Source organism: Mesocricetus auratus, unplaced genomic scaffold, assembly GCF_017639785.1.
Source record: "Mesocricetus auratus isolate SY011 unplaced genomic scaffold, BCM_Maur_2.0 Super-Scaffold_6730, whole genome shotgun sequence".
Lineage (NCBI taxonomy): Eukaryota > Metazoa > Chordata > Mammalia > Rodentia > Cricetidae > Mesocricetus > Mesocricetus auratus.
The window spans coordinates 15,433-41,835 of NW_024429184.1; the positions used below are offsets into that span (position 1 = coordinate 15,433).

Consider the following 26,403-nt stretch of genomic DNA (forward strand, 5'->3'; position numbering starts at 1 on the left):
CCAGAGCCACTTTAATTTAGCCAAAGCATTTTTACACTTTATGAGAAAAAGAAATGCACTTCCTTACACACAGTCTCAATCCTATCCACAAGAAAACCATGAGTCTTGATTTAAATATAGGATACATGAAACAAAACATACCTTAAAACTAAGAAGTCATCTCAAAGGACATTTATCCTTCTATGAGAAGACCACATGTGTAGTAAAAACTAATACAAAATATTTTTTAAGCAAAGGTCCTGATATATTTACTGAAGTCATACCAAAGACAAATATTCACACACATTAAACAAGCATTACTAAGGAAGGGAGCAGCTCAGTGGTAGAGCAACTGCCTGGCATGAGCCCAGCATGGGTTTTCCTCTAAGATGAAGATTCTCTAGAATGATGGGCAATCTAAGATACACAAAAATTCATAATTCTAAAATCAAATAAGCTTTTTGAAAGGAAAGCTGAGTAATAATGAAGATTTAGGATTTATTCCCGTAGATGGGAGACAAAAGGACAAAAACCAAACATAATTCACACAGATCTGATTGCAAAACAAGAATATTCTTCACCTCTGAATCTAAACCTATGCAGTATGAAAAAATGAGCAATATTTTATTATTTTACATATATAAGTCATAAGCTGGACAGCAGCTCCTCTGGGAGTAATAAAATCAAGACAATACTAACCTCAAGTGAATGTGAAAATTCAAAGCCACCTTATCCTCCTAAAGACCATGTCACAAAGTAAGTAAGCCTGGCCCGAAATGTTTAGCCACCATGTGTTGTTTTCACTTTTCAAGCCACAACCAGCATTAACATTAAGTGGTCATACAAAAAAGATATCAGCTACGTGTAACAGAATATACTTTAACCGCAGGAATCTAGAGTCACAGGCAAACAGAACTCTGAGCTTGAATCTAGACTGTTCTACTCATCAATGCCAGGCCCACAAAGGATACATGTTGAGATTGTTTCAAAGAACCTAAGTAAAGGACAGGCAAGCTAAAGTAACCTTTCATTCAATTCACTTGGGAATCAAAGGCAGGAGTTCAAGGTCAGGCTGATATGCAGGCAACAACCAGGGAACCAAAGTTTCCATAAAAAGAATGTGTCAAAAAAAATTAAAACAAGGTCTATTTTCATGACACCAAAATATTAAGGTCTTTTATTAGTGAAAACTAAAAAGTCTGTAAAATGTGTCCCCAACAGTCACAGCTTAACATGGTGCTGACAGAGACTCAAAATGATTCTTCTATGCCACTGATATTAAGTGAAAAAAAATATTTTATTTGTCTACTCCTGATAGGAGCAAACATTTACCAAGTATTATACTTAGCAAATATGTATTTTATACTACCAGAAAGACTAGATCTATGAGGTCAGACATTGACAGAACATGCTGGTATATCAAACAAGTTGAAAAAAATCAGTCCTGTGAAATATATATTGAACATATAAATCCTAAGTGTTCCTTAAATTCTAATACTGATTTTGAAAATGTCTTTGTGAGTGTCTGTGTGTATGGTTTGTGTGTGCACATTTGTATATTTGTATTTATGTGTGTGGTATGTGCTTTATGTGATGTGTCTATTTGTATTTGTGAGCATGCTTGTGTATCCCTTTTATGTATCTATTAATGTTTACGTGTGTTTTTGCAAAGTGTGTGTGTGTATATGTGTGATGGGGATTAATGTTTATGTGTATGCTGTGTGTATGATTGTGTTTGTGTATGATAAGTGTTGTGCTGCACACAAACATATGTTTGATTTGTAAGTGTTTCTGCATAGTATACTGTATATGTAGTGGCCAAGGGACAACTTTCTTTAAGGACTTGGTTCTCTCTACCATGTGTTATCTGGAACAGCTTCTTGTACTTGTACATGAACAGTCTTTGACCTGATGAGTCACAAATATATGTGAATAAACTTCATAAAATGATAGCAGGCACCTAAAGTCAATGCAAACATACTGTGCTCTATGGTTGCTTTGCAACCATAAAAGAACTAACTGAGGTTTAATACCGAACCTGTTCAGGCCAGCTTCATTGATAGGGGGATTTAGTTTTGAAAACAGTTTTATCAAAAGCAACAGTTGCTACAATTACCAAAATTCACAATATCCACGGGTCTATATAGTTACTTACAACAGTTTGAAACTTCTCTACGACTAAATATTACAGAAATGCCTTTGCCACAGCATGAAGTTTGTAACTTAAGATGCACACAACTTATACTACTACTCATTAGTACAGGCAGGTGACTGGGAAGACCTTAAAATTTATACAATAAAGAATACATGTATTAACCTATAATCCCTCTAGTGTGAACATTCCAAGTAGAGAGCGTCTCCTTCTGTGAAACTCTAGAGCTACAAATTACAAATATCAATATTAAGCAATATTTAACTAAAATTACATTTCGGAGGCTGTCCTGGAACCAGCTATTGTAGACCGGGCTGGTCTCAAACTCACAGAGTTCCGCCTGCCTCTGCATCCTGAGTGCTAGGATTAAAGGCATGCGCCACCACTGCCCAGCTTAAAATTACATTTTCTAGGATCTGTCTCCTAACAGCTATGATTCAGAGTAACTCAGAGGGTGTTGAGTAAGATATAGTAAGCTCTTCTTGAAATCCTGACATGCACTAAATTTAGTAACCATTACAACATACATGTTGACTATTTTTTTAAATGTTCCTTATAATCCACCCAAATTCTGTTAATCACACAATGGATGTAACCATATGACCTAAGTCTTTGTAAACTCTGTTATATAGCTCTCATTGGCTGAGTCACTTTCAATTCTAACTATAAAAGAAGCAGTAAATGTAGGTTTTCTGACCTAACACTAACTTTTATGATTGATAGGAGTTCACGACTCATAACCCACTCAAGCTGAGAAGAAAGCTGCCATGAGTCAGTGGCATCCCTGGACTAGATAACATCAAGAAAATCGCATTTGATGCCCCATATTGTTGTGCCCAAGTTGCAGTCCCCAGAGACCACCAGGAAGACAGACTCACTAAAATGCAAAAGCAAGGATTAATGATTGTTCAACCAACCATAAAAGGGACCCTGACTAGCAAGCTGATGCAGCTGCCTCCAGAGGGAGTGAAGTTCCCTGTCTGTTAGGTTTTATAGACAAAAGTTCCAGAATTACATCAGTAGGTACTGGTTGGTTTCTGATTGGTTGACATCTGGGAACAATTAGGAGAATTTCTCAAAGTCACATTTTGGCATGAAATACCTGTGTACCAATTATTATCATTGGTCAGTGCTGAGAGGGAACATTCTGTGGTTTTTATGGCATTGTCTTGTTACTTGCGGGTGGCCTGTTGTACATAGATACCAATAGTTTTCAGAACTATATCCTGGAGACTACAGGGGAGATTTGGTCCATCCTGGATTTTCTTTTGTGGCCAAACAGTTCCCAGGAATTAGGAGGCTGAGTGTGTGTGTGTGGGGGGGGGGTCTGCAGCTTCTTGGTGTTTTGGCCCTAGGCTCTGGGAGGCCAGAGAATCTGGAGTTTCCTCTGTCAGAGGCCTATGTGTCTTTTCTGTACCCTGCCATAACTGCTAAAGCAGGGGGCTTAGTGAAGTTCTGGTCCCTTTATTTCTACATTATTAGAAGTGAAGCCCTTGAGTTTAGTTTACCGCTTTCCACTTTCACATATTTTGTGAAAACTGTCTTCTCTGTTCCTCTGATTAAATTCTCTAACCAAATCAACTCAGGTAGTGAACAGGTTTATTTGGTTGATATCCCTATGTCACTGTCCATCCTTGGGGAACTTAGGCTATAAACTCAAGCAATAAATAAAGGTAAAACATGAGGGATCATTGTGTCCTAGCTGTCTCACTGCATCATTATTTTCTAGTGCTAAGATGGCTCTCTTACCCAGTCAAGGAGTATTTGCTTAGTGATATGGCCAACTCAAAGAAAGAGACTTCATCGAGGCTGGGCTAGACCGATAGCCTCCAAAACAATACAGAGAAACCCTGTCTCAAAAAAAAAAAGAAAGAAAGAAAGAGACTTCAAACATCAATCATAATCAACACAGCCTCTCTCAGACACAGCCATCAGAAATTCTGATCTAAGTACACCCTCAACTGATGTCCCCTCAGATGTCTCTAAGCTATGTCATGTCAACAGCTGAGGCTGATTAGGAAAAAGACTATGTATTAGAGCACAATGAAGAATCTATGGGGGGAGGTGCTCGGCGGCAGAAAAGAGATACTGGGAATAATGTAAATATAATACAAAATATCTGTTATAAAGTTGAAACAGGCTTTATGGCCATGTGCTCCAGAGACTTGGATTTGTACTAAAGAATAACCACATAATATCTTTGGGACATATATCTTAACATGGAAAACACAATCAGGTTAGGAAGGGCCAAATAATTTTATCTAGTTTTTGTATTTTGCTTGAACTACTGTAACTGTAGCAATTTTGTTTAATGATAAGTTTAGTTCTTTTTTCTAATAACTAAATCCTTTTTAAACATTTATTTATTTATTATGCATACAGTGTTTTGCCTAGACTTCTGCCTGCAGGCCAGAAGAGGGCACCAGATCTCATTATCAATTGTTGTGACCCAACATGAGGCTGCTGGAAATTGAACTGAGGACCTCTGGAAGATCATTCAGAGCTTTTAATGTCTGAACCATCTCTCCAGCCCATAAGTTCAGTTCTTTACACAACTTCTTGATGGCCTTGTCTGTGGACCCAAGAAATGGCCAGTCACAACTTTTATTGATCATCTAAAATGTATTACCTCACTACTCACTTTTAAAGAAAACTACTATCACAGCAGAAAAGAATTCACCCTTTTTCTTGCACATGCTTTCCCTGTTGTGACTAAAACTGTTTTATAGTTGGTCAATGAACTAAGTTCTTTTTTTTAGCTTTTTTTATATTTATTTATTTATTGTGTATACAGCATCCTGTCTGCATATATGCCTGCAAGCCAGAAGAGGGTGCCAGATCTCATTACAGATGATTGTGAGCCACCATGCGGTTGCTGGGAATTGAACTCAGGACATCTGGGAGAGCAGCCAGTGTTCTTAACCTCTGAGCCATCTCTCCAGCACCATGAACTCTTAAACAGATCCCACTTCATTTGTAAATGCACCATAAAATCTGGACAAGTTGGAGGATCCTCATTCACTGATCTATTTTTCCTTCCTTCAGACCAGTTAAGTCCCAGCCAAGTAAGAAGTGGCAATACTGTCTTTCCAGCAGTGAACAGCAGAGGCAGGATTAGGTTTTTAAAGAAATTCCAATTTATATAGTGTGGGGAAAGCCTGAGCTATAGGACACATTGACCTAAACCTTCCTAATGCTGTGACCATTTAATGCATTTCCTCATGATGTGATGACCCCCAAACTCTAAAATCATTTTCACTATGTCATAACTATATTTTTGGTACTATTATGAATTATAATAAAAATATCTATGATAGGGTCATTCATTTGAACCCCCAGAGGAAGCCCAGACACCCAAAGTTGAGAATCACTGCTCTAAAAAGATATAAATAAATAAACAGCACTTGAGAAAAATTTGAATGAAATTCTTAAACTCAGGAACTTTGAAAAATAGAATGAAAAATCAGTAATGCATTTAAAGAAAATGAATTTTAAAATGATACCAAAAATTTATGTTTTAGAATGATGAAAATATGTGGAAAATACTTAGCTATAATTACTTTGATGGAGTGGGCAATTCATTGATAGAGAGAACGCCAGTAATAAAACACTGTATGACTTTTCCTATGTAAATTATTAACCACTGAGTACTGTTTTACAATCCTTTGTGCTGACTTAACTTTATCGGCCAGGATTGTACACATCCCCATACAACAGCTCTCTAATTGGAAATTGAATACTTAGTAGTTCAAGCAAAGTACATAATAAAATGTACACCCATCAATTCTGTCTTTTTTCATTCAAATGGAAAGAATTAATGCATGAAGGGAAACTATAGACAGAGAAAGTCATGTCCATCAGTCCTTCATAATGTAGATCCCTGCATCTCACTGCCTTCAACTTCAGACTGTGATCCGTCTACCATCTAATTTGTTTCCCCCTGAAGTGTGCACAGTGCACTGTTCCCCCTCTTCTGGCCTGACGGGAAAAACCATGCTTCAGAAATAGTTCCTTTCACTGTTCTGAAATGGATAATCCACTATGTGACTCAAACTAGTAATTTTAAGATTCTGAGGTGCTGGAGATAGGGTGGTTTGTCAGGATAACAAGAGCTATGTCCTGTGGGTCTACGGACAGGGTTCAAGTCCACTTAATCAATATAGGAGACCTTGACACAAAACTGCTTTTCAAAAAGACTGGAAATTCAGGTCTTCTAGAATTAATATAGTTTATGGCACACCAGGACTTAATGTTGGTTGTGACTCTGTAATGATCCCTTGAGCAGCATTTAGAGGCCTGATTGTAATGGAGGGACAGGCATTTCTGCCGCTTTTAAATCGGGGTTGTCTCCTTCGTTGCTGGAATAGAGCTGGTTAAACCCGAGGAACCAACATTTACTTCTGGTATTCTAGCAGTCATGGTTTGGAGTATTTGGGATGCAGTCCCCCATGATGTAAATTCAGTTTTGTGAGTTAATATCTCCTAAGAACTGGAAAATCTGTATACTATGGATTCTACTGCCATCATGTCTACACTTCCATATCACAGTTTAGCAGTGGAGTGCTCCTCTACACAGGAAATAGTGTTTACAAGCTCCACAGAATTAACTTGGAGTATATTCAAAACATAAACATTAAATGTTCAAAGTGCAAAACTTCAAGAAGATACTAAAGGAACCACAGCTCTCGGAGTTAGGCAAATCTGTGTTTGATAGTAACATGACAAGCACTAAGGGTGCATACATTTACAAGGATATTTCAAAGCACAGTCCCAATTCCAATGCTCTGCACATGCTCAGCCAGCAGAATGAACATACTCAAGAGTCTGCCAGCTGGCCCAGAGAATTGCAAAGACCATGCAAGACTCTTAGGATCGTGTAGAAATAAAATGGTGCACACAGGATAATTAGGACCACACAGGATAATGCAAAACCAGGCAAACTCTGCTTCGGGCCACTTACTCCCACCCAGCCTTGGGAGGACCCTCCACACTGGTTGCCATGGCTCAACTAGGCACTTCTCCCAGGCTCAGGATGGTAGCCCCAAGCTCACCATGTAGTGGTCTTCCAGCTCCTCTAGGCTCAGCTCCCTGCATCAGCACTCACAGCACAGCACACAAGACCACCAGAACAGTTTCTCTGCAAAGCTAAGCCTGAAGATGGCAGCAGGAAGGACCAAGCACAACTTCTGAGTGGCAGATTGCCTGGAGGACTGATTGCCTGGTGAAGCCTGAGTGACAAGAGCTACTCTAGTAAGACACAGCCCATTGGTTCCTGATCCTGCCTTCCAGATATGGACAGATATGCATTTCAATAGTATTTGCCTCTGGCTGGAACAGCAGACCCTGCTCTCTCCCAGATCTCCATAGGAGCTTCCTCTTCTTTGTTCTGAACACAAAGGAGCTAGCAAACTTTTACAGCCCTGTGTACTATGTATAGTGCAGTGATTTTCTGCCACACAGGTGAAAGAGCAGTCAAAATATTAACAACTAAAGAGTGATTTCGGGGGGAGGGCACGGGAGGAGGGGAGGGAAAGGGAGAGGGACTTGGAACTGACTTGTGAAGCAACCTTGTTTCTTATCTAAATTTAAAATGGAAAATAAAAAAAAATATTAATAAAAAAAAGAGTGATTTCATCAAGCAATAGGAGAGGTTTGCTATGTGGCTTCACACTTAGGTCAGGTGATCTGAGCTTGCTTTTTATCTAGTTGCAATAGGAATTTCAGACAATAAGGAAATAAAATCAGGAACTAGATCACAAGCAACATAATGGTACTTTTGCCCATTAGAAAGCTGGATGATGGCTCCATTGCTTTAGGAGTTACATTCCTGAAATTCAGAGCAAACTGTAGACAAATGAATAGTAATACAGAGTAGCATTCATGGAATGTTGAATACTTAGAGAATAATAGAGCAAAGATGTGTTTAGGATCACTATTGCTAGCCAGCACAATTTCCTCAGTGGAGAATTAAAAAAACAATTAAAAAAAAAACACTACTGCATTATTCAGGGTTCTCTACTCTGCCCATACTTTTGTTTTATATTTACCATAAAGTGAAATCATGTGTGATTGTTTATCTAATATGCTTATTACCCCCATCAAGACCTTTACATTTTGGGGCTGGAGAGATGGCACAGACGTGAAGAGCACTGGCTGCTCTTCCAAGGGTCCTGAGTTCAATTCACAGCAACCACCTGATGACTCACAACCATCTATAATAGGATCTGGTGCCCTCTACTGGGTAGCAGGTGCACATGCAGGCAGAACACTGTATACATAATAAATAAATAAAATCTTTTTTTTTTTTTAAGTTGAAACAGGCTTTATGGCTGTGTGTTCCAGAGACTAGGAATTTGTATTAGAGTACACCATCTCTGAGGTGGTACAGTCATTTTAGAATTTTGGAGGTGTCACATAGAGGACAGCAAGGCCATTGCCCTGGAGAGCAACAGAGTGTAATCAAAGCTACTTAAGTCAACATAAGAGAGTTTGTCTCAGAAAGATTTTTTTCTAACAGGATGGAAACGCAGCTGTCATAGAATTACTATGCCTTCCCAGGGAGAAACCACTTCACACACTTGGGAGGTTAACAAAGAAAAATCTCTTTAATGATGACATGCATCCATCTCTAGCAAAAATATGTCCTAGAATAAATTTTAGGTACACCAGTGATTTGGACCTAAATTCACAGAGATCTGTCTGCCTCTGCCTCTGCCTCCGAAGTACTCTGATTTAAGATTCTTAAGAAGAATAGTATCTTTTATAATACTGCAGCGGGGAATGGAAGGAATAGGAGACTTTATGAAGTAGCATGGAAGCATCATACGATGGGACAAATTCAGGAGGGGGCTACTCAAATGACTCTATAAAGGGGAACACAGAGTATCTCAAGAACATTGCTTGTAAGGTGTTGGGGCACACACCTTTCATCCCAGCACTCTAGAGGCAGAGGAAAGTAGATCTCTGTGAGTTCAAGACCAGCCTGGTCTACAAGAGTGAGTTCCAGGACAGCCTCCAAAGCCACAGAGAAATCTTGTCTCAAAAAACAAACAAACAAACAAAAATTACTGACTAACCCACAGTTACCTAGGGACTGATAACCATAGCTCCATATGGTGAGAAACATTGGGTTCTCAGGATCTGAAGCAAACACTACACAAAGGTCCTGGCCCCAGACCATTACCAGCCCTCCCAAGCAAATTCCTAGTTTCAGAAAAAGAGCTCTGCTTTATTGTCAATACACCAGGCCCATAGGGAACCCTCCTAAGACCTAGGCCTCAGGCTGTTACTAGCTATTGCAAAAAGGTTCATGTTCCCTGCCTGAGGGCCTAAATGAAAGCTTGCTTAATCATGCAAGTCCTAAACACAACAGTGTTTTACTTTTCAAATGTTTGTCCCCTGGTGTTCTATTGCCCACCTGGCAGAACTATGCTTTCCTCAAGAAGAAAACTGGAACTTTATGGCCCACCAGGCCTTAAGGTTGCTTATGCCCTGTAATGCTTCCTTGTGCAGCTTGATAAAGGACTGTTCTTTGACATGGATGTGGGCCTAGTGAGTGCTTGTAAATCAGGGGAGACTTCTTTGTTATGGTTTGGAGCCAAATGTCACAAACCTAGTGCACAAATGTATATCCTCGCATCCTAATTTCTAACAGGCCTGTTTGCATACACTTACCTTTTGAGTGTCTTAGAGGCAGTCCTCCCTCAGTTAAATTCTACTTTGTGAGACTATTGTCTAAGTATTGGCAAATCCCTTATATCAACAATTCTACTCTTCCACATCATGGCATGTAAGTGGAGTGCAACCAAACACATGAGGTGCCTTTTACGACATCCACAATAATGGATGTTTACATGTAATTTAAAATGCAAAGTGCTGAATGTTTAGAAGATAAAGTGTTGAATGTCTAGAAGACACTGTAGAAAATAGGCCTCTCTAGCTCCGCAACCTATCCATGGCTGCACCAAAAGCATGTTGATGTTGACTAGAAACATGTTTGCCAACACAGCTACCTGCTCCCAATGCTCTGAGCAGACTCAGAGCACAAAGCAAAGTTATTCAGAGGCCTGGCCTTAGTTCCCGGGAGTTTCAAGGACCACATGGGACCTCACAGGCTAGGGAATCTGGCTGAAGATTCCCACTCAGGTCGGGGGAGGACTTACCACACTGGCTTCCGCAGCTCACAATCTGCTACTCTCCATCTTGGGACAACAGCCCCTCACTCACCAAGTCATTGCCGCCCATCTAGGCAAAGTTCACCACTCAGCTTGCTGTAGCAGAATCGCCTCACAGCACACACAAAACAGGTACCAGCTCCTCTTCAGAGACAAGCCTGAAACTAGCACAAGGAAGGGCCCGGCACCTCTTGTGACTGACAGGTCACCTGGAGGGACTGATTGGCTAGTGAGGCATGAGTGACAGGAGCACCTCCCATAGGGTTACGCAGTTCTTAAAGACACAGCACAATGATTCCTGGCCTGGCCTACCACCACAGACAAAAATACATTTCAATAGAACTCGCCCCAGGCTCAAGTGTAGCAAACCCTGCAGTCTTCCAAGATCAGCAGAGATATCCATCTCAGTAGAACTTGCCCTGGCTCTGAGAGCAGACCCTGCTATCTTCCTGTACTCCCTTCTTACTCCCGGGCACGAACCTACAAAGGCTCCCTCTATTATGGTTTCTTTTCTTGCTCTTCTTTATTCATCCCCCAACTCAATCTTCCTGCTCCCTCATGTCCTCCTATCCCCTCCACTTCCCCCCTACTCCCTCTCTCCACCCACCATGCTGTCAATTAGCTCAGGAGATCTTGTCTCTTTACTCCTCTTAGGGTCCTCCTAGTTTTCTAGCTTCTACAGAGGTATGGACTGTAGGCTGGTAATCCTTTGATCTATGTCTAAAATCCAGATATGAGTGAGTATGTATCATGTTTGTCACTTTGTGAATGGGTTGCCTTACTCAGGATGGTTTCTTCTAGTTCCATCTGTTCGCCTGTGAATTTCAGGATTCCATTGTTTTTCTCAGCTGAGTAGTGCTCCACTGTGTAAATGTACCACAGTTTCTCCATCCATTCTTCAGCTGAGAGCCATCTAAGCTGATTCCAGGTTCTTCCTATTACAAATAATGCTGCTATGAACATGGTTAAACAGACGTTGGATTCAGTTTTTCCTGGTGTGAAAGAGACTGCTAGCTCTCTCCAGCACCATATGGTCACACTCCGTAGCCTCTGGATCAGTGGTTTTCCTAATTATGTGACCCTTCAATGCAGTTCCTTTTGTTCTGGTGACCCCTGAGATAAGAATGTTTGTAAGTATTTCTGCTGTTATGTTGTGATCATGTTCAGAAGTGGATTTGTTGACTGACTATGCTGCAGAATAGGGAACACTCCACAGGAACAATTCTGGACTCCCTAAGCAAAGTCCCCATGCTTTCCTTGTTAGGATCAGAATTGCTTTGGAAATTATACCCATGGTCTCCTTGTCACCTGAGGTAAGAAATATATCTCATTTTATTTTTCTGTCTTGGTTGTTGTGATGTCTGTTCTAGATAGTCAAACTGACTACCTCTGGAATTACCTAAAACTCAATGGGGTAGGACTTTTTTGTTTGTTGTTTGCTTCTTTTGGGGGATTTTCTCAGTAGATAAGGAGCCAGAATTGGAACTCGGTTTGTAGACGAGACTATCATGAACTCAAAGAGATCCATCTGCCTCTGCCTCTCAAGTGCTGGGATTTAAGGCATCTGTCACCACCTCCCAGCAGGCATTTTCTTATTAAAGGTTTTTAAATGGGAACACATGTCTTTAATCTAGATCTTTGGAGGTGATAAAAACACCTTTACCAGCTTGGTATTGGTGCAGATCTTTAATCCCAGTGCTCAGGAGACTGAAGCAGACCTGAGCTGGAGATCTGCCTGGTCTACAGACTATGATGCCGGGCTACACAGAAAAATGCTGTCTCCAAAAAAAATTTTTTTAAATCATGAGAAAAAAATCCATTTATAATATGGGTTACACACTTTGGCGGCTGTGTACATACATAAGGGATACTGAAGGGGGAAGCTCTCTCTCTTTGCCTGTTCACCCTAGCTCTGGCTACTGAGTTTATTACTTTACTAGCATTAGAACCCATTTCTTTCAAATAAGCTTGTATACTAAAGATCAAGACAGGATTTCTCGGTGGCCTTGGAGCCTGTCCTGGAACTAGCTCTTGTAGACAAAGCTGGTCTTGAACTTACAGCAATCTGTCTGTCTCTGCCTCCCATAGTGCTGAATTAAAGGCTTGCATTGTCACTGCCCAACACAAACATCTTTTTTTTCTACTTTTTTTTTTTTTGGTTTTTCAAGACAGGGTTTCTCTGTATTGTTTTGGAGGCTGTCCTGGAAATTGCTCTGTAGACCACTCTGATCTCAAACTCACAGATATCTGCCTGCCTCTACCTCCCAGTGCTAGGATTAAAGGCATGCTACAGCACTGCCCAGTATAAACATATTTTCGTCCTAAAAAGTTCTCTTTATTTTTTAATATCCTGGGCACCCTTCCATCTGTTGAATAGGAGAATCATTCCTGTCTGTATTGAGTAAAGATCTGTGCAAGCTCGGCACATGGTGTGGAAGAGGAAGAAGAGGATGAACATGTGAACTGCAGGAAGAGAGCTGGGTCATCTCCTGCAGACGGGGTGAGTGATACTGAAATTTGGGTCTCTGCCGATATCCAAAGGGTATGGGTCTAGAGTAAAAGCCAGGGCCAGGGACCCCTGTGCTGTGTTTTTAAGCACACTCTAACCCTTAAGGAAGTGCTCTTGTCATTCAAGCCTCACTAGCCAATCAAGAACACCAGGTCAACCCACTAGTCACAAGTCTTGCAGGATACTTCCTGGAGCCATGCTTGCAGGCTTGGTTTTACAGAAGGACAGGCACCAGTGGATTCATTGCTGCACTGTGAGTGCTGCTGTAGGGGCTGTGAGAGGAGCATAGTGAGTGGGGGATGCTATCCCAAGATGAGGAGGAGGGGATAGGGAGGCATGGGAGATGGTGTGGCAGGCCATTCTGGAGGCTAGGTAGGGACCTGTTGTCCCATGTGGTCCTAGCAACTCCTCAGATCCTGTGTGTTGGCCTATGAATACTCTAACCCTTAAGGAAGTGCTCTTGTCACTCAGGCCTCACTAGCCAATCAGGGGAACCAGGCCAACCCCCCAGTCACAGGTCTTGCAGGACACTCCCTGGGAACCTGCAGAGACATTCAATGTTCTGTGAGGTTCCATATGGCCCTAGCAACTCCCCAGACCTGGTGCTGGCTTCTGAATACTTCAGTCTGTGGGTTCAATCTGTGGAAACCATTTCTATCAGGGAGCTCTGTGTAGAAACATCTTTGTAGTCAACACTGATGTGGTTTTGGTGCATGTGGAAGGCAAGTTGCCAGACTTAGAGATGGCTAGTTTCTCTAGTATTTTCTAGAAGTTTTGAACTTCACATTTAACATTTAGGTATAAGATCCATTTGGAGTTAATTTTGTATATGCTGTAAATGACATTCTTTCTATTTCATTTTTTATTTTTATTTTTTTTTGAGATAGGATTTCTCTGTATAGCTTTAGAGCCTGACATGGAACTTGTTCTATAGAGCAGGCTAGTTGCAAACTCTTAGAGATCTGCCTGCCTATAACTCCCGAGTGCTGGGTTAAAAGCATGAGGCACTAAATAAGTTCATAAATGGAATTCTTGTGTTGAATCTCACTCCACTACTAAGCTGTAATGTGGAGGACTAGAATTGTTGATATAAAGGATTTACCAATTATTAGGGAATGGTAAGTTCTACAAAATAGAATTAGTCTGAAGAAGTAGCCTCTAAAAATAACCCAAAGATAAGTAGCATGCAAAGTAGGCCTGGTAGATATTAGGATGCTAAAACATACACTTGTTCTCCATGATTGTCCAGATTTTTTACTCCAAACCACGACAAAGGAGAAACCCCTGATGTGCAAACAGTCCCCAGGCCCATCCCCATATCACAGAACAGGGCTTTTACAAGCTGCTCAAAGGGGCATGACAGGTTCACAGTAAACATTAGGGCATAGTGTGCCATAAAGGTCAAGTTTTCTTCTAGAGAAAAATCATAGTTCTGTCAGAAGGTCAAGATGACACTAGGTGAGAACTGTTTGGAAAGGAAAACACTGTTGTATTGAGGATTTAACTGAGCAAATGATACTTTCTGTTTAGGTCTTTATTCATGGAGAAGGAACATGGCTCCTTCTCAAACCCAGGAGCATGCTTGGCAGAGTCAGTAATAGCCTGGGGCCTAGCCCTAGATGTTTTCCATTAGGCTCTGAGGTATCCAGAATAAAATAGAGCTCCTCATTTAAAACTAAAAAGATGCTTGAGAGAGAATGTAGTGGTCTGAAGCCAGGGCCTTTGTGGAAAGGTTGCTTCAGACCCTGAAAACACAACTGTTCCCACCACATGAAGCTGTAGTTATCAGTCCCACAGCCACTGTGGGCTTAGTCAGTAATGTTCTTGGGATACCCTGTGTTCCCCTTGTGCTGCATTGTATGAGTAGCCTTCTTCTGAGTTTGTCCCATCATATGACAATTTCTGCTGACTTCCTAGAAGATTCCTATTTTCTTCCATTTCCTCCTAGAAGTAGTATACAAGAAGCTATTCCTCTTAAGAAGGTTGCCCAGCTTTTATCATTTCTTTGTTCTGTTTTTCCTATCTTGATCATCTTATGGTAACTCTACCTAAGAACCTGTCAGTAAAATATGACATGCTGTTTCATGTTACTCATGTACTAAGAAATAATTATGGTAATATCTTTTCTGCTGATGTCTTTCATTTGCCTAACTGGCCCGACTTGCAATTTCCTGTCACTATTTAAATTCTTTAAAGTATAAACTGGAGTCTGACCATAAAAGAAAATAAAGATGATAGCATACATGGAATGTGTTTTAGGAGCCAGGTGGTGGTGGTGCATAGCTTTACTCTAAGCACTCAGCAATCATAGGCAGGCAGATCACTGTGTTAGAGACCAACCTGGTCTGCAGAGCTAGTTCCTGGATAACTAGGGTGACACAGAGAAGCCCTGTCTCAAAAAAAAAAAACAGAGCCAAAAACCAAAAAAAAAAAATGTTTTAGGCTCTCTCCTCTTTGAGCATTTGCCAGAGATGGATGCATGATATCATTACAAAGATTTTTCTTTATTAATCTTTTAAGTGTGTGGAGTTATTTCTCATTGGAAATGCATATTAATTCTAGAACAGCTGCACTTCCAGCCTCTTAGTAAAATGTTTCTGAGACAAAGTCTCATGTTGATACAGGTGGCCTTGATCCCAGTTTGTTGCTTTCCATGGTAATGACCTCACTGTCTTCTTGATTACCCCATTCTTAAGTGACTGTCTGATGTTAGAGTTTTGATTTCATCTATTTGATTCATGGAGTTGACTTTCCATTGCAGCCACAGGAAAAGGATTTGCACATGGAGGATGGTTTCTGCCTCCAGACCAGTGTAGAAAGTATAGTTTGAGTTCACTGCATGGGGAAACAGGATAGAAAATCAATTGCTTGAGTCACCATCATGAAAAAGGACCTGAATGTGGCAATGAGATAGTTTAAATGTAATTGGCCCTATAATCTCATAGGGAGTGGCAATATTAGAAGGCATGGTTTTGTTATAGTGAGTTTGTCATTTTTGGAAGAAGTGTATCATCACTGGTGATGGACTTTGGGGTTTCCTATGCCCTGGATACTGCCAAGCGTATCAGTCAACTTCCTGTGGCATGCATATCAAGATGTAGCCAGCACCACATTATCCTTTACAGCTTACTCTCCCCTATGATGACAATGGACTGAATCTCTGACTCTGTAAGTATGCCACCCCAATTAAATGTTTTTTTGTAAGCATTGTGGCAGTCATGGTGTTTATTCAAAGCAATAAAAACCCTAGCTAGGACAGGAAGATTCAGTGATTTTCTTCTTTAAATTTCCAGGTATTAATTCATGTCATGTGAATGAAGACAGACCAGACTTGTGGGTTCACAATTTGGGAAGGTTATATTGAGCTCAGGCATGCCCCCAGGCTATGTGGTTGAGAATTGCTTTGCATACAGCTAATCCTGCCTCTGCTACCCAGTGCTGGGAGGACACTGCTAAAATTCCTCTAAGACTAGGCTTTGAGTGGTCATTGAGATGAAAATATAGACCATTTCATGATTGTTTACCAATCCCTCTGGCTTGTATCAGGGACTGAAAATGAAGAAAGGTATGTGAAAGTATTGAGTTAATTTACCAACTTTGAAGCTGACTCCATCTTTCAGTGTTGGCATTACAAGCATGTGCCACTGTGCTCCACCATTGAACACTTTTGTTTGGAACCAGGGAGCAATCTCAGGACCTCATACTTGTATAGAAATCAACTGAGTCACCTTCCTGGCCCTAGAGCCCTTTATAGTGGCCTACTTAAATAATGAAAGGTTTCAAACTGGGACCTTTCCTTCTCCACTAAATCAATTCTCCCAAGAGATATGGAGCAATGGCAACTGTCTCATTCTGATATCTTGGACTAAACTTAGAAGACTTCCTTAGTTCTGTCCCCTATTAAGAGCACAGCTTCAAACCAAGCATTGCATTTATGATACGGGCTGGTATTTCCAAGTCATGGAATAACCTATGTTTTCTCTCATAATTTTAATATTGCATGACTAAAGAACACTAGAAGCATACTTGTAAGCAACACAAGGTCTGGATAACTAGTCTACTACTGAAGTTGGGAAGGATGCTCCAAGGGGAGTCAGGGGCATCTCAGAAGGATACCAGGTTGCAGGGGCTGCCTTAGTCAGTAAGGTAATTTCCCTGTAGCCTAAGGACCTACGTTTGGTATCCCCAACATTCACAGAAGAAGTAAAGTATAGTAGTATGCACCTGTAATCCCAGCACTGGGGAAACAGAGGCAGATCATCCTCAGGTTTGAGGACCAGCAGGTCTAGTCAGTCTAGTCACATTCACAAGCTCTTGTTCAGTAAAAGATTCTATCTCAGATTACAAGGTGGGGAGTGATAGAGCAAGACAAGACACTTGGCACCAACTCTAGTTTGTAGACACATAGACACATATGCATGAAACACACAAACATACACAAGACAATCTTTTCAAAAGGAATGAAATAAGGAACCTGGTATCAGATTTGGGATTGCCTTAGGAAGCTATAGGATAGGTACAACTGGGGGACAATGACAGCTCAGTGATTAGAGAGCCCAGTGAATTCCACTTTTCATAAGTGGAGGCAAACATCAAGCTAACTCTGTAATTGGTAGAGAAGCAGCTGTCACTCATTTTAGCTCAAGGACAGACATGTTTATAGATGGCAAATGATCTTGTTTTTACCATCTCAGAATGGTCTTGCCTAAGGTTGCTTTTTTATGAGATTATGAGTATCCAGTAAGGCATTGTAGGCCAACCATGATCATCAGGCTAGCTTGTTGAAATGAGGACTCTTAGATCTAAACTCCAGGCCAACCCCAAGATGCCAACTGTTGCTTTGATCTTTTTCATGGATGGCGCCTGCTTCTGCATTCACAGGAAGTTGCCTTATTGTTATATTTAGGTAAGGTTGAGGAGTTCTCCTGAAAATCACTCTGCCTCAGCCTTGGTTCCTCTGAGGGGCACCTCCAAATGTGAGATCACTTTGTGACAGTTACCCCCAGTCCTCTATGCTGCTTAGTTTCAGTGAGCCCCCCAGATCATGTAGAATAATCTACCATGCCAACAATTTCCCTGTATCTTCCCTTAAAAAGAATAGCCCCTTGTTGAGGTTTGTAATTTCCTCCTTGACTGATTTTTTTTACTATTTCATGACTCATTCCCACAAATAAGGGTTTGGTGTTGAAGGGGAAGCTTCAGGGTGAACTAAAGCTGACATCCTGACCTGGGAGCAGCCAAAGCTCTTTCTGTGACTTTCTCTGGGTGATAGTCTCCTGCCTCAGGGTGGCATTGTGAAGCCATTTCTTTAACAGAGTACTAGATTGTAATGGCTATTTATTTTTCTGAGTATTTTTAAATACAGATTCTTTTTGTCTCTTAAATGCCAAAATTAAAAATGAAAAGCCAGGCATGGAAGTACATGGATGAAGTTGGAGTCACTTAAGAGACTATGGACAAAGAATGACTTGGACCCAGGAGATTTAGGCCAGCCTAGGAAACATAGCTATCAGGAGGTGTTGTAGGAGGAGTGAGGGGGATTTCCAGCATAATTGGTTGTCTTTCTCAAAAGTGTTTTGCTTTATTTTAGCAAAGCACACCAATAACTTGAGTCAGGAGACATGAGCTGGAAGCCAACTTAATCTCTTGATCTTGGGGTCAGAGCTTGCTGTGGGGAGGTAGGCAGCCATTTCTCTTTATCCTTTGTGCCTCTGGTGACCAAAACATTCTTTTTTCCAAGGTGCATATCTGGAACCATGTTGTGTAGGCATAGCCTCAGAGGCCTGTGTCTCTCCATGCTCTGTTGAAGAGGAGGATCTATAGATAGAGGAAGTATGCAGTAAGTCTATGATCCTTATAAGGTCACTAAAACAGGAGAACCTATGAGCAGGCAACACTCATTGGGATTGAGATTATTGCAGAGGAGGTAAAACCTGAAACTCAGGTCCAATTCTAGTACATAAACAAGGATCTTGGCAACAGGACCCAGCAAGTCTGCTCATGCACTCGCTATCATTCCCACATTTATTGGACAGAGAGACATGATGTAACTGCAAGGGTAATCATTTATTGAACAGGGACAGGAAGACATTCATGGAGAATTGTCATGGGTGTGACTAAGAGACATTTAAAAGAAATCCTTTGATTCTGGATGAGTCATCCTAGATAATCAGGGAAGATGCTGGGGATGCAGGGTTTATGCTTTCCTGGGGAGCATCGATGGCAATCAGATCACAGGACTTGTCACAGAACAGAGTGTGGACAGGAAGGGATGATGTTAGAGTCCAGGTTAGGAGTCCACACTCAACCCTGAAGAAGCCAGGAAGAAAGAATGCAGACACTCATTAAGCACTGCTAGAGCTGACTTCAGGACATAGAGCCATTCTGTCAACCAGAGCAAAGTGTGAAGACACAGAACTTCCCTGGCCACCAAACTGATGTTACTGACCAGAATACAGGACAAAAGGCATTAAATAAATAACATTTTCCTTATTGATACCATATGGAAAATAACAATAATGAAAGATTCGAGGCTTATTCAGAATCTTTGGCATAAGAAACTCTGTTGTGGGATATTTGTACATTGTGCAAAGGTGTGTCACTGTGATTGGTTTAAGAAAGAGATGAATGGCAAGTTAATGAGCAGGAAAATTAGGTGGGACTTACAGGCAGAGGGAGAGAGGGAGAGAGAGAGAGAGAGAGAGAGAGAGAGAGAGAGAGAGAGAGAGAGAGAGAGAGAGAGAGAGAGAGAACTCAGGGAAGAGGAAAGGGCAGGGTTGGCAGCCAGAGGAAGATGGACAAGAGATAACACCATGTAAATGTAGATTAATGTAAATGGGTTAATTTACTGTCATGATTATTAATATCAAGTCTGTGTCATTATTTGGGAGGTGACTGGTGAAACAGAGAAGGACTCAGTACAAAGCTCTGAAGAAATTACAGTAAATTGAGGCTTAATGATGAAAGCATTTTTAAAGGTTTTCACATATCATCAGAATGAAGCCTTGGAATGAATGGGAAAGAGGATAGATGAAGGAAATCATGGTACTCTCCAGGCTGGATGAGAAATCCAGATTGTGATGCTCCATTCCCATGTAAGGAGTAAGGATGTACAGACCTCACAGGAAGAGTGGGAGTGAGGTGGACCCAGCCACTGGTGAACATCTACACTCACATTCTTAATGACTATTGATGCTTTGCTGAGCACTTTACACACAAAAGTACAGCATCTATGTCCATCCAAATCCTTGTTTCCTTACTTAAACACTTGGGTCACTTACTGAAAAGCTCATCACAGGACTAAATCATAAACCCAGAAATTTGGAAACCAAATTTCAATCTCTCCTCAAAGCTTCCTTATTAATTATTTTTATTATAATTTTAGGGCACAATACTAATGCTTTTGAGAGAACCTCATTTGTGCTCACACGCTCTTCATTCTCACTGGAGATTACCCACCTGGAGGCTCAAGCCATTCTTCCAACTTGGGCCTGGAGACAGTGATCTGCAGGGTATGAATAAGAATACATTCAGGTACCAGGTCCAATTTATTTCCGCAAGAGATACTACATGCTTCTCTAGGGGCAACATGTTTCTAGTTGCTTCTTGGTATGTTCTTTCCATGATATAAAATCAGGCAATAAACTGTGTGAGTCCTGGCTTACCAGCCTCAGTTAGGTCTAATATATTTTCCTTAACAATTCCATGCTTCTGGCATAGATCCCCAAACTTTTTCTTGATGTTTGAACTCAACTTTGGTTTCCGGCCTGTGAAAAATAATGGTGACTGTAGTGATTGCATCTTGTGTATTGACCACATTCACAGAGCTGAATAATGAATGGGACAGGGCCCCTCCAGAAGGATGAGAAAATGATTGACAACATGATTATCAGGCATGGACATGACCTGCCATGAATTTGGCATCCATAGGATATCTTACTGGCATAGTGAGGGATTTAAGAGACCTCCACCCCCACCACTGTGCCTGGGGGATGACAGAGGTGACCATTTGTCTGCAGTAGATAAGGAAAAAAGAGGCAGTTCAGGGCCAGGCTGGAAAAACCATGTTAAACCTAGGGTTTCTTTCTTCTCTTCTTCTCCCATCCATGACCAGTGTCTGTGGGAAAATACTCTACCGTAGAGCTTCATCAACTGGAATGTTTCCCCATTCTTGATATGCCTGAGATGAGTTATAATATAATCAGCATAGTCTGTATCAAGTACAGTAAATCTATTATATTCGTTATCTGTGGAAGAAATGGTACACAACTGAGAAATTCTTTGGTTCACAGAAAATAATTGAAACCTTTTACCTATTCTATATCACGGGTAAAAATTAAAATGTATATTCTAATAGAGATTGGTGAAAATGTCTGGTGCTTTCTATCTATACTTCTTTGGACATCGTGAGGTAACCACTAGTAAACAATTAGTCACAGCAGCCACTCTCCTCTCTAAAGCCTGTCTACTTTAATCAGCAGCTTCCATTGATCTCTATCTGTCTTTAATAAGTTCACTGTATTATATACCTGCTGCTGCATCCTGAGTGATATGAACTGGTGGCATCCACTGGGGCAGAATCAGACAGACGGAAGGAGATGAGAAACCATCTTACCTTACTTGTCCCACCTGCCCAAGACTGGGATGCTAGTTATTAGATGGCTCCTGTTGAATTAGCTAAATAAACAATGATCAGGAAGCAACTGAGAGTCTGAAGAGGGTTGGGGTTGTGGTTCAGTTGTGGAGAGTTTGATTAGTATGTATAAGACATTGATTTCAATTCCCAACAATAAGGCAAATGTTCTCACACAGACACACCCACCCACAATAGAGACATTAGGGTTTACTAAGTTCCTTATGGATAGATATGTAGACTTTTTGTATACTTACATATGATATATACACCATCTTCTTCTGTTTTGTCACATACTAAATACAGCTCTGTGCACTCTCCGTCGACACTGTGAAATACAGTCAGCTGGTTCTTAAGGATACTGCTATGGCTGGCCCCTTAGCCTCTGTTCTACCCAAATCTCCCATTTCTAATTCCATTTAACTTTTGAATGTTTTTGTAAAATGAGCAAAGTCATTCATTTGTATTATTTCACTTATACTTGATACTTTACTAATCACATATTTGCTTATCATTTAGAAAAAGAATGACAATCACTTCAAATCACTGTCACAACTGTCACTACTTCCCATTGTCACTCACTTGTGCAGATTATCTCCCAAATGTCCACCATCTGCATCAAATTAGTGCTTTGAAATGTTGCCCAATATACCTCTCCAATCCACAGAGGAGAATTAATACCCCCTTTAATGCAGTTGAAGAAGTGGAATTTCGTGGCTAACAACTAGTCAGAAATATTTAACTCATGATAATCTCCATTTAAGCTGTGCTATACATCTCATTCATTATGGTTTCAGAAATGCCTCTGACCTTTGCTTATTAAATCCCCAGTAAATTTTTTCCTGTCACCCAGTTTTGTAATCTTGGTTTAGTATCTCTCTCTCTCTCTCTCTCTCTCTCTCTCTCTCTCTCTCTCTCTCTCTCTCTCTCTCAGTGTGTGTATGTGTGTCTCTGTGTCTGTGTCTGTATGTGTACAAGTACATGCAATGAGGGGCATATGTTTCTTTGTGCATATGTGTGTCTGTGCTTGTGTGTGTGTCTGTATGTGTGTGTGCTTGTGTGTGTGTGTAGGCCTGAGACCATTACAGGTTTCCAATTCTTCTTTCTCAGATAAGAACACCTCACTTACATTGTATGTAATTTAAGAGCTAAGGAAGAGTTATCGAGGAGACGAATGTACTCTACAAAATCTCTCATGCTTCCATGTTCCTCTATCATTTCTCTTTTGTCAGAGGCCAAAAGAATGGAATGCCATTTTCCCTGAATCTGTAATAGATAAGTGAATTGTTAAGAGAGGAGGGGCAGGGACACTTCATGGACATGTTTCCACTAGAACTCTGACCCATGGGCCTGGGCATTAGCATACACAGGATTAGATCTCACATCAGTTGGCAAAATACATAAGATCCTGTCTGTCTCTCAGTGGGAGTGAGGGACTGCAGGCATTGTTAGATATGGATATCATGCGGCTGGTCTTGTTTCACAGTCTGAAGCCTCTATTTGTCTCACAGAGAGGAGCCACAACCCTCCCCTCAAAGGTCCCACTTGGCTTCAGAGTTCCCAGGAGCATCCTCTGGGTCAGACGTCCCCAAGCCCCACGAGTCTACCTTTTGTGGATTAAAGTTCTTTCCAATGAGACTAGTTTTTGCTTCTGCATGGACACAGACTAGGGTCAGCTCCAAACCCAGCACAACCAGAAGCAGCAGCAGCCTCATTTTGGATGGAATAGAATCGTCTCTCCGTCAGGACTGAGTCTTTCCTGGTGGTGGCTGCACTCCACTCCCCAGCTACTTTGTACTTATACATTTTCTGAGTTCAGTTTTTTTTAAATGGTGGATCTCCTCCTCCTTTTCTCACTCTCTGTGAAATGTTTCCTCACTTATTGATGTGAGGCCAAGAATTGCTCCTCCCCTCTTTAAAGGTGGCAGTCTCGTCTCCCATGGATTGATTTGGTAACCTTACATTTCTCAAAACATAATCTCAAGAAAAACAGTAGATGACTTAGAGAGCTGCCATTTGGAAACTGCCAGATGTAACTTTGGATCTTGCTTGGAATCAGAAAGCCAATTATGTGTGTGTGGGGGGGGTGGAGCTGAAATGGGAGACCAAGGGGGCAGAGCATCTTTGCTCTAAGTCTCCTGTGGAGTGTAGAAGTAGATATATTAATCATTTTTAAAATACATTTTTATTTTATTTTTCATGAATGCTAGGTTTGAATATGTGTCTGTTCACTGTTGTATGCCTGGTGCTGTGGAGGTCAGAAGAGGGAGTCAGATCCCTTGAAACATGTTCTTGAGGAGTATGCAGACCTCCAAGGACAAGCCTCAATTTCCCTCCAAGTACCAGCCTCAACTTCCCTTCAAGGCAGGATGCTAAAAGCAAGCATGTGGGCTGGCTAAAAGGATCTGAGGGTGAACGAATCAGCTCATAGATACATTCTACTCATGTCTCTTTATTTTTCAAAAAGTTCTTTCTGATCCCACAAGGTGTCCAGTTTATATACTGACACAATTAGCAGTTCTCTGGAAATAGCAAAGATACCAGACATGCATTTCTCAGAGCCTGAAAACAAATAAGATCTGACAATGTCTGTGTCTTATGTCTCAGAGAGGGCTTGACTTTTAAAACAAATATCTGGACAAAACTTAAGAGGCAGGAAGTGTTAATGGAGTCAGGGGATATGATTTCTAAAAGGGGAGATGGGTTTTAGTACATAAACTACATTTGTGTGGCTAGGTAAACCAGAAGTTTGTAATTGGTAAATGTAGACAAAGTGAAGCAAACATGGCAGTCCGTGCACTCTCTGAGCACCTTCTTCTGCTTCCTACTGTGGAGGCTGGGAACACAGTTTCACAGTAACCATGGCAACTGGCATAATCTATGGGAGGAAAATGGACCCTGGATCCACATTAGCATTTTTGACAGGTATTATCGCAATCACCCAGAACTACATAAAACAGAAAGGCTACTTGAAATCTTGAGGAAGCAGCTCTGGATTAAGCAGCAGAGCACTCATACTGCTGATGCCCTGATGAAAGGGAATTCCTGTTTCTGTGGGTGGTTAAGCATTCCAATGGATTTTCCTGTATCTCTAGGGGTAAAGGCACAAACAGATAATTTGCTGGAATAAGATTATCTGTCAGTGAAACTGAGGTGAAGGTGAATACAGAATATTAATAGCTTGTTAATATAGAGCAGGGACCAGTAAATTGCATTACTCTGAAACGGCTGTTAGGGAAATCAAGACTTCCCAGTACTGCTTGTCGGTGGGGACAGACAGGCCATGTCCCCTAATTAGTGCCTGTCTTTTGAAGCTCTGAATGTGATCTATTGCCGAGCCCCCTTTCCTTGCAGGATGTCCTGCCATAAGACATAATTGTTGGGAGCTAGTGTCTAAGTTATGTGGATTTGACTATGAGAAAATGGTTTCTTTGACTGTGTGAATACTTTCACACCAGGGCCCCATAGTGTGAGGGAAGGAATCCAGTATACCAGTATACCTGAGAGTGGTACCCACTATTTTTTTTAAAACACTGCTGGTGTTTTGTGGGACAAAATCCATTACGGTAATGGGGAGCACTGTAGTTTCACAAGGGTTTTATAGAAATGATAGTGACTATACAAAAGGCAGGAATCACCAAAGCTCTGCAAATTGGATTTCCTACAATGGAATTCATGATGATCCTGGTGGTTCAGCCACATGATTTTGTCAGCTGATATATCCCAGTATAATGCTGTGGCCTGAAACAAGGGAGACCTCAGGTTCAGTTCCCAACACCCACATGGCAACTGACTGTAACTTCAATTAAAGGGGCCTCCTGCCCACATGTGGTACATATAAATTCATGTAGGCACACACATAAAAATAATAAATCTTTTAAAAACTTTTAAAGATTATCAAGAGAGGATTTCCTGAGGCTAAGCTGACAGACCCCCAAAGCCTCTCAACCTTTGTTCAGAGAACACCGACACCAGAATCCAAACTGCTAAGGTAATAGTCAAGTTGCATCAGCAGTTTTTAAACTTAGAGACAACTGGACTTCAACAAACAAGGCATAATCTCATCATTAAAGAAAACCAATATTTTTCAAAGTCATATTTGCTGACAGAGTTCCAACCATAAATTATGCCAAGAGTCTGCTTACAAAGGCATAGTTTAATGGGAACATATTTTTTTATCAGTACAAATTTCATTTACCCTGTAATGTGAAACATAAAATTATGTTTGTTTTGAGGAGATAACGAACTCAAGAAAGAAGCAGGTACTTAGGTTTTATCTTATTTCAACATTGTATAATATGGTATATATTATTTTGTTCATTGTGCCATAGTATGAATTAAAACTGAGAAAGATTAAGTTATAGTGATATATTTTATGATCTAATAAAGTTTTCCTGGATCATAATATAAATCTAGTCACAGTCATAAAGCCCAGGAGGTAGTGTTACACATCTTTAATTCCAGCAGTCATACCAGTTAGCCATAGAAGCTGTGCAGTGGTGGTGTATGCCTTTAATCTCAGCACTAGAGAGGTAAATAAGACAGAAGTGTCTCAGAGCATGCATTTAGTCTCCAGCAACAATGAGGACAGCATCCCCCTTCCCGCCATGGTAGAGATAAGGGCTTTCTGGTGGCTTGGCTGCTTTGTTTCACCGATCTTCAGCTTGAACCCCAATATCTGTCTCTAGGATTACAGTCTTCTTGTTACATTAAGTAACTGTACGTGGTCATGCAGCCATTCAATGGGAGAATTCGGTTTTAAATACAACAATAACCCAGGAGGTTCTGTTCTTATTAACTCCCCTACAACCCAATCAAAATGTTTTTAACATGAGTAGAGGATTTTTAAACAGAGAAAGAGGAATAAACAATGATGTATACCTCCAGAGGTGTCTGCCTGGCAGGCACACTGAAGAAATTGGCATGGATTTCTTTCAACTATGGAACTACAGGTGTA

At 40.9% G+C, this 26,403-nt stretch overlaps 1 protein-coding gene and 1 long non-coding RNA gene across 4 annotated transcripts in view; one reads left to right on the top strand and one right to left on the bottom strand.

Annotated features, from left to right (window-relative positions):
* Positions 1–11,182: 11,182 nt before the first annotated feature.
* LOC121138914 overlaps positions 11,183–26,403 on the top strand; it is a 29,951-nt gene continuing 14,730 nt past the window's right edge. The window contains exons 1-3 of one of the 2 annotated variants that reach the window (XR_005875774.1): positions 11,183–11,435; positions 11,570–11,618; positions 12,683–12,805. This is a non-coding gene — a long non-coding RNA (uncharacterized LOC121138914). The remainder of the gene's footprint in view (positions 11,436–11,569; positions 11,619–12,682; positions 12,806–26,403) is intronic. The other variant, XR_005875773.1, reaches the window with a different exon arrangement.
* LOC121138913 (major urinary protein 20-like) lies at positions 20,206–23,161 on the bottom strand. 2 transcript variants are annotated; one of them, XM_040741965.1, is made up of 6 exons: positions 23,054–23,161; positions 22,576–22,712; positions 21,704–21,774; positions 20,950–21,060; positions 20,479–20,580; positions 20,206–20,318 (listed from the first exon to the last, which is right to left on the bottom strand). In XM_040741965.1, exons 1-6 carry the CDS (start codon positions 23,159–23,161, stop codon positions 20,281–20,283), a joined length of 567 nt encoding a protein of 188 aa, XP_040597899.1. In that variant the 3' UTR covers positions 20,206–20,280. The 2 variants fall into 2 exon arrangements, with proteins under 2 accessions (XP_040597899.1, XP_040597898.1); XM_040741964.1 differs by having other exon boundaries at positions 20,206–20,386.

Excerpts from the sequence above, each read along its gene's own strand:
- LOC121138913 (XM_040741964.1), bottom strand. The coding sequence starts at position 23,161 with ATGAGGCTGCTGCTGCTTCTGGTTGTGCTGGGTTTGGAGCTGACCCTA. Across the intron at positions 21,775-22,575 it reads GCTCTTAAATTACATACAAT|TGTCGACGGAGAGTGCACAG; the intron begins GTAAGTGAGGTG and ends TGTATTTCACAG. Across the intron at positions 20,387-20,478 it reads ATTAGACCTAACTGAGGCTG|CATGTAGTATCTCTTGCGGA; the intron begins GTAAGCCAGGAC and ends CCCCTAGAGAAG.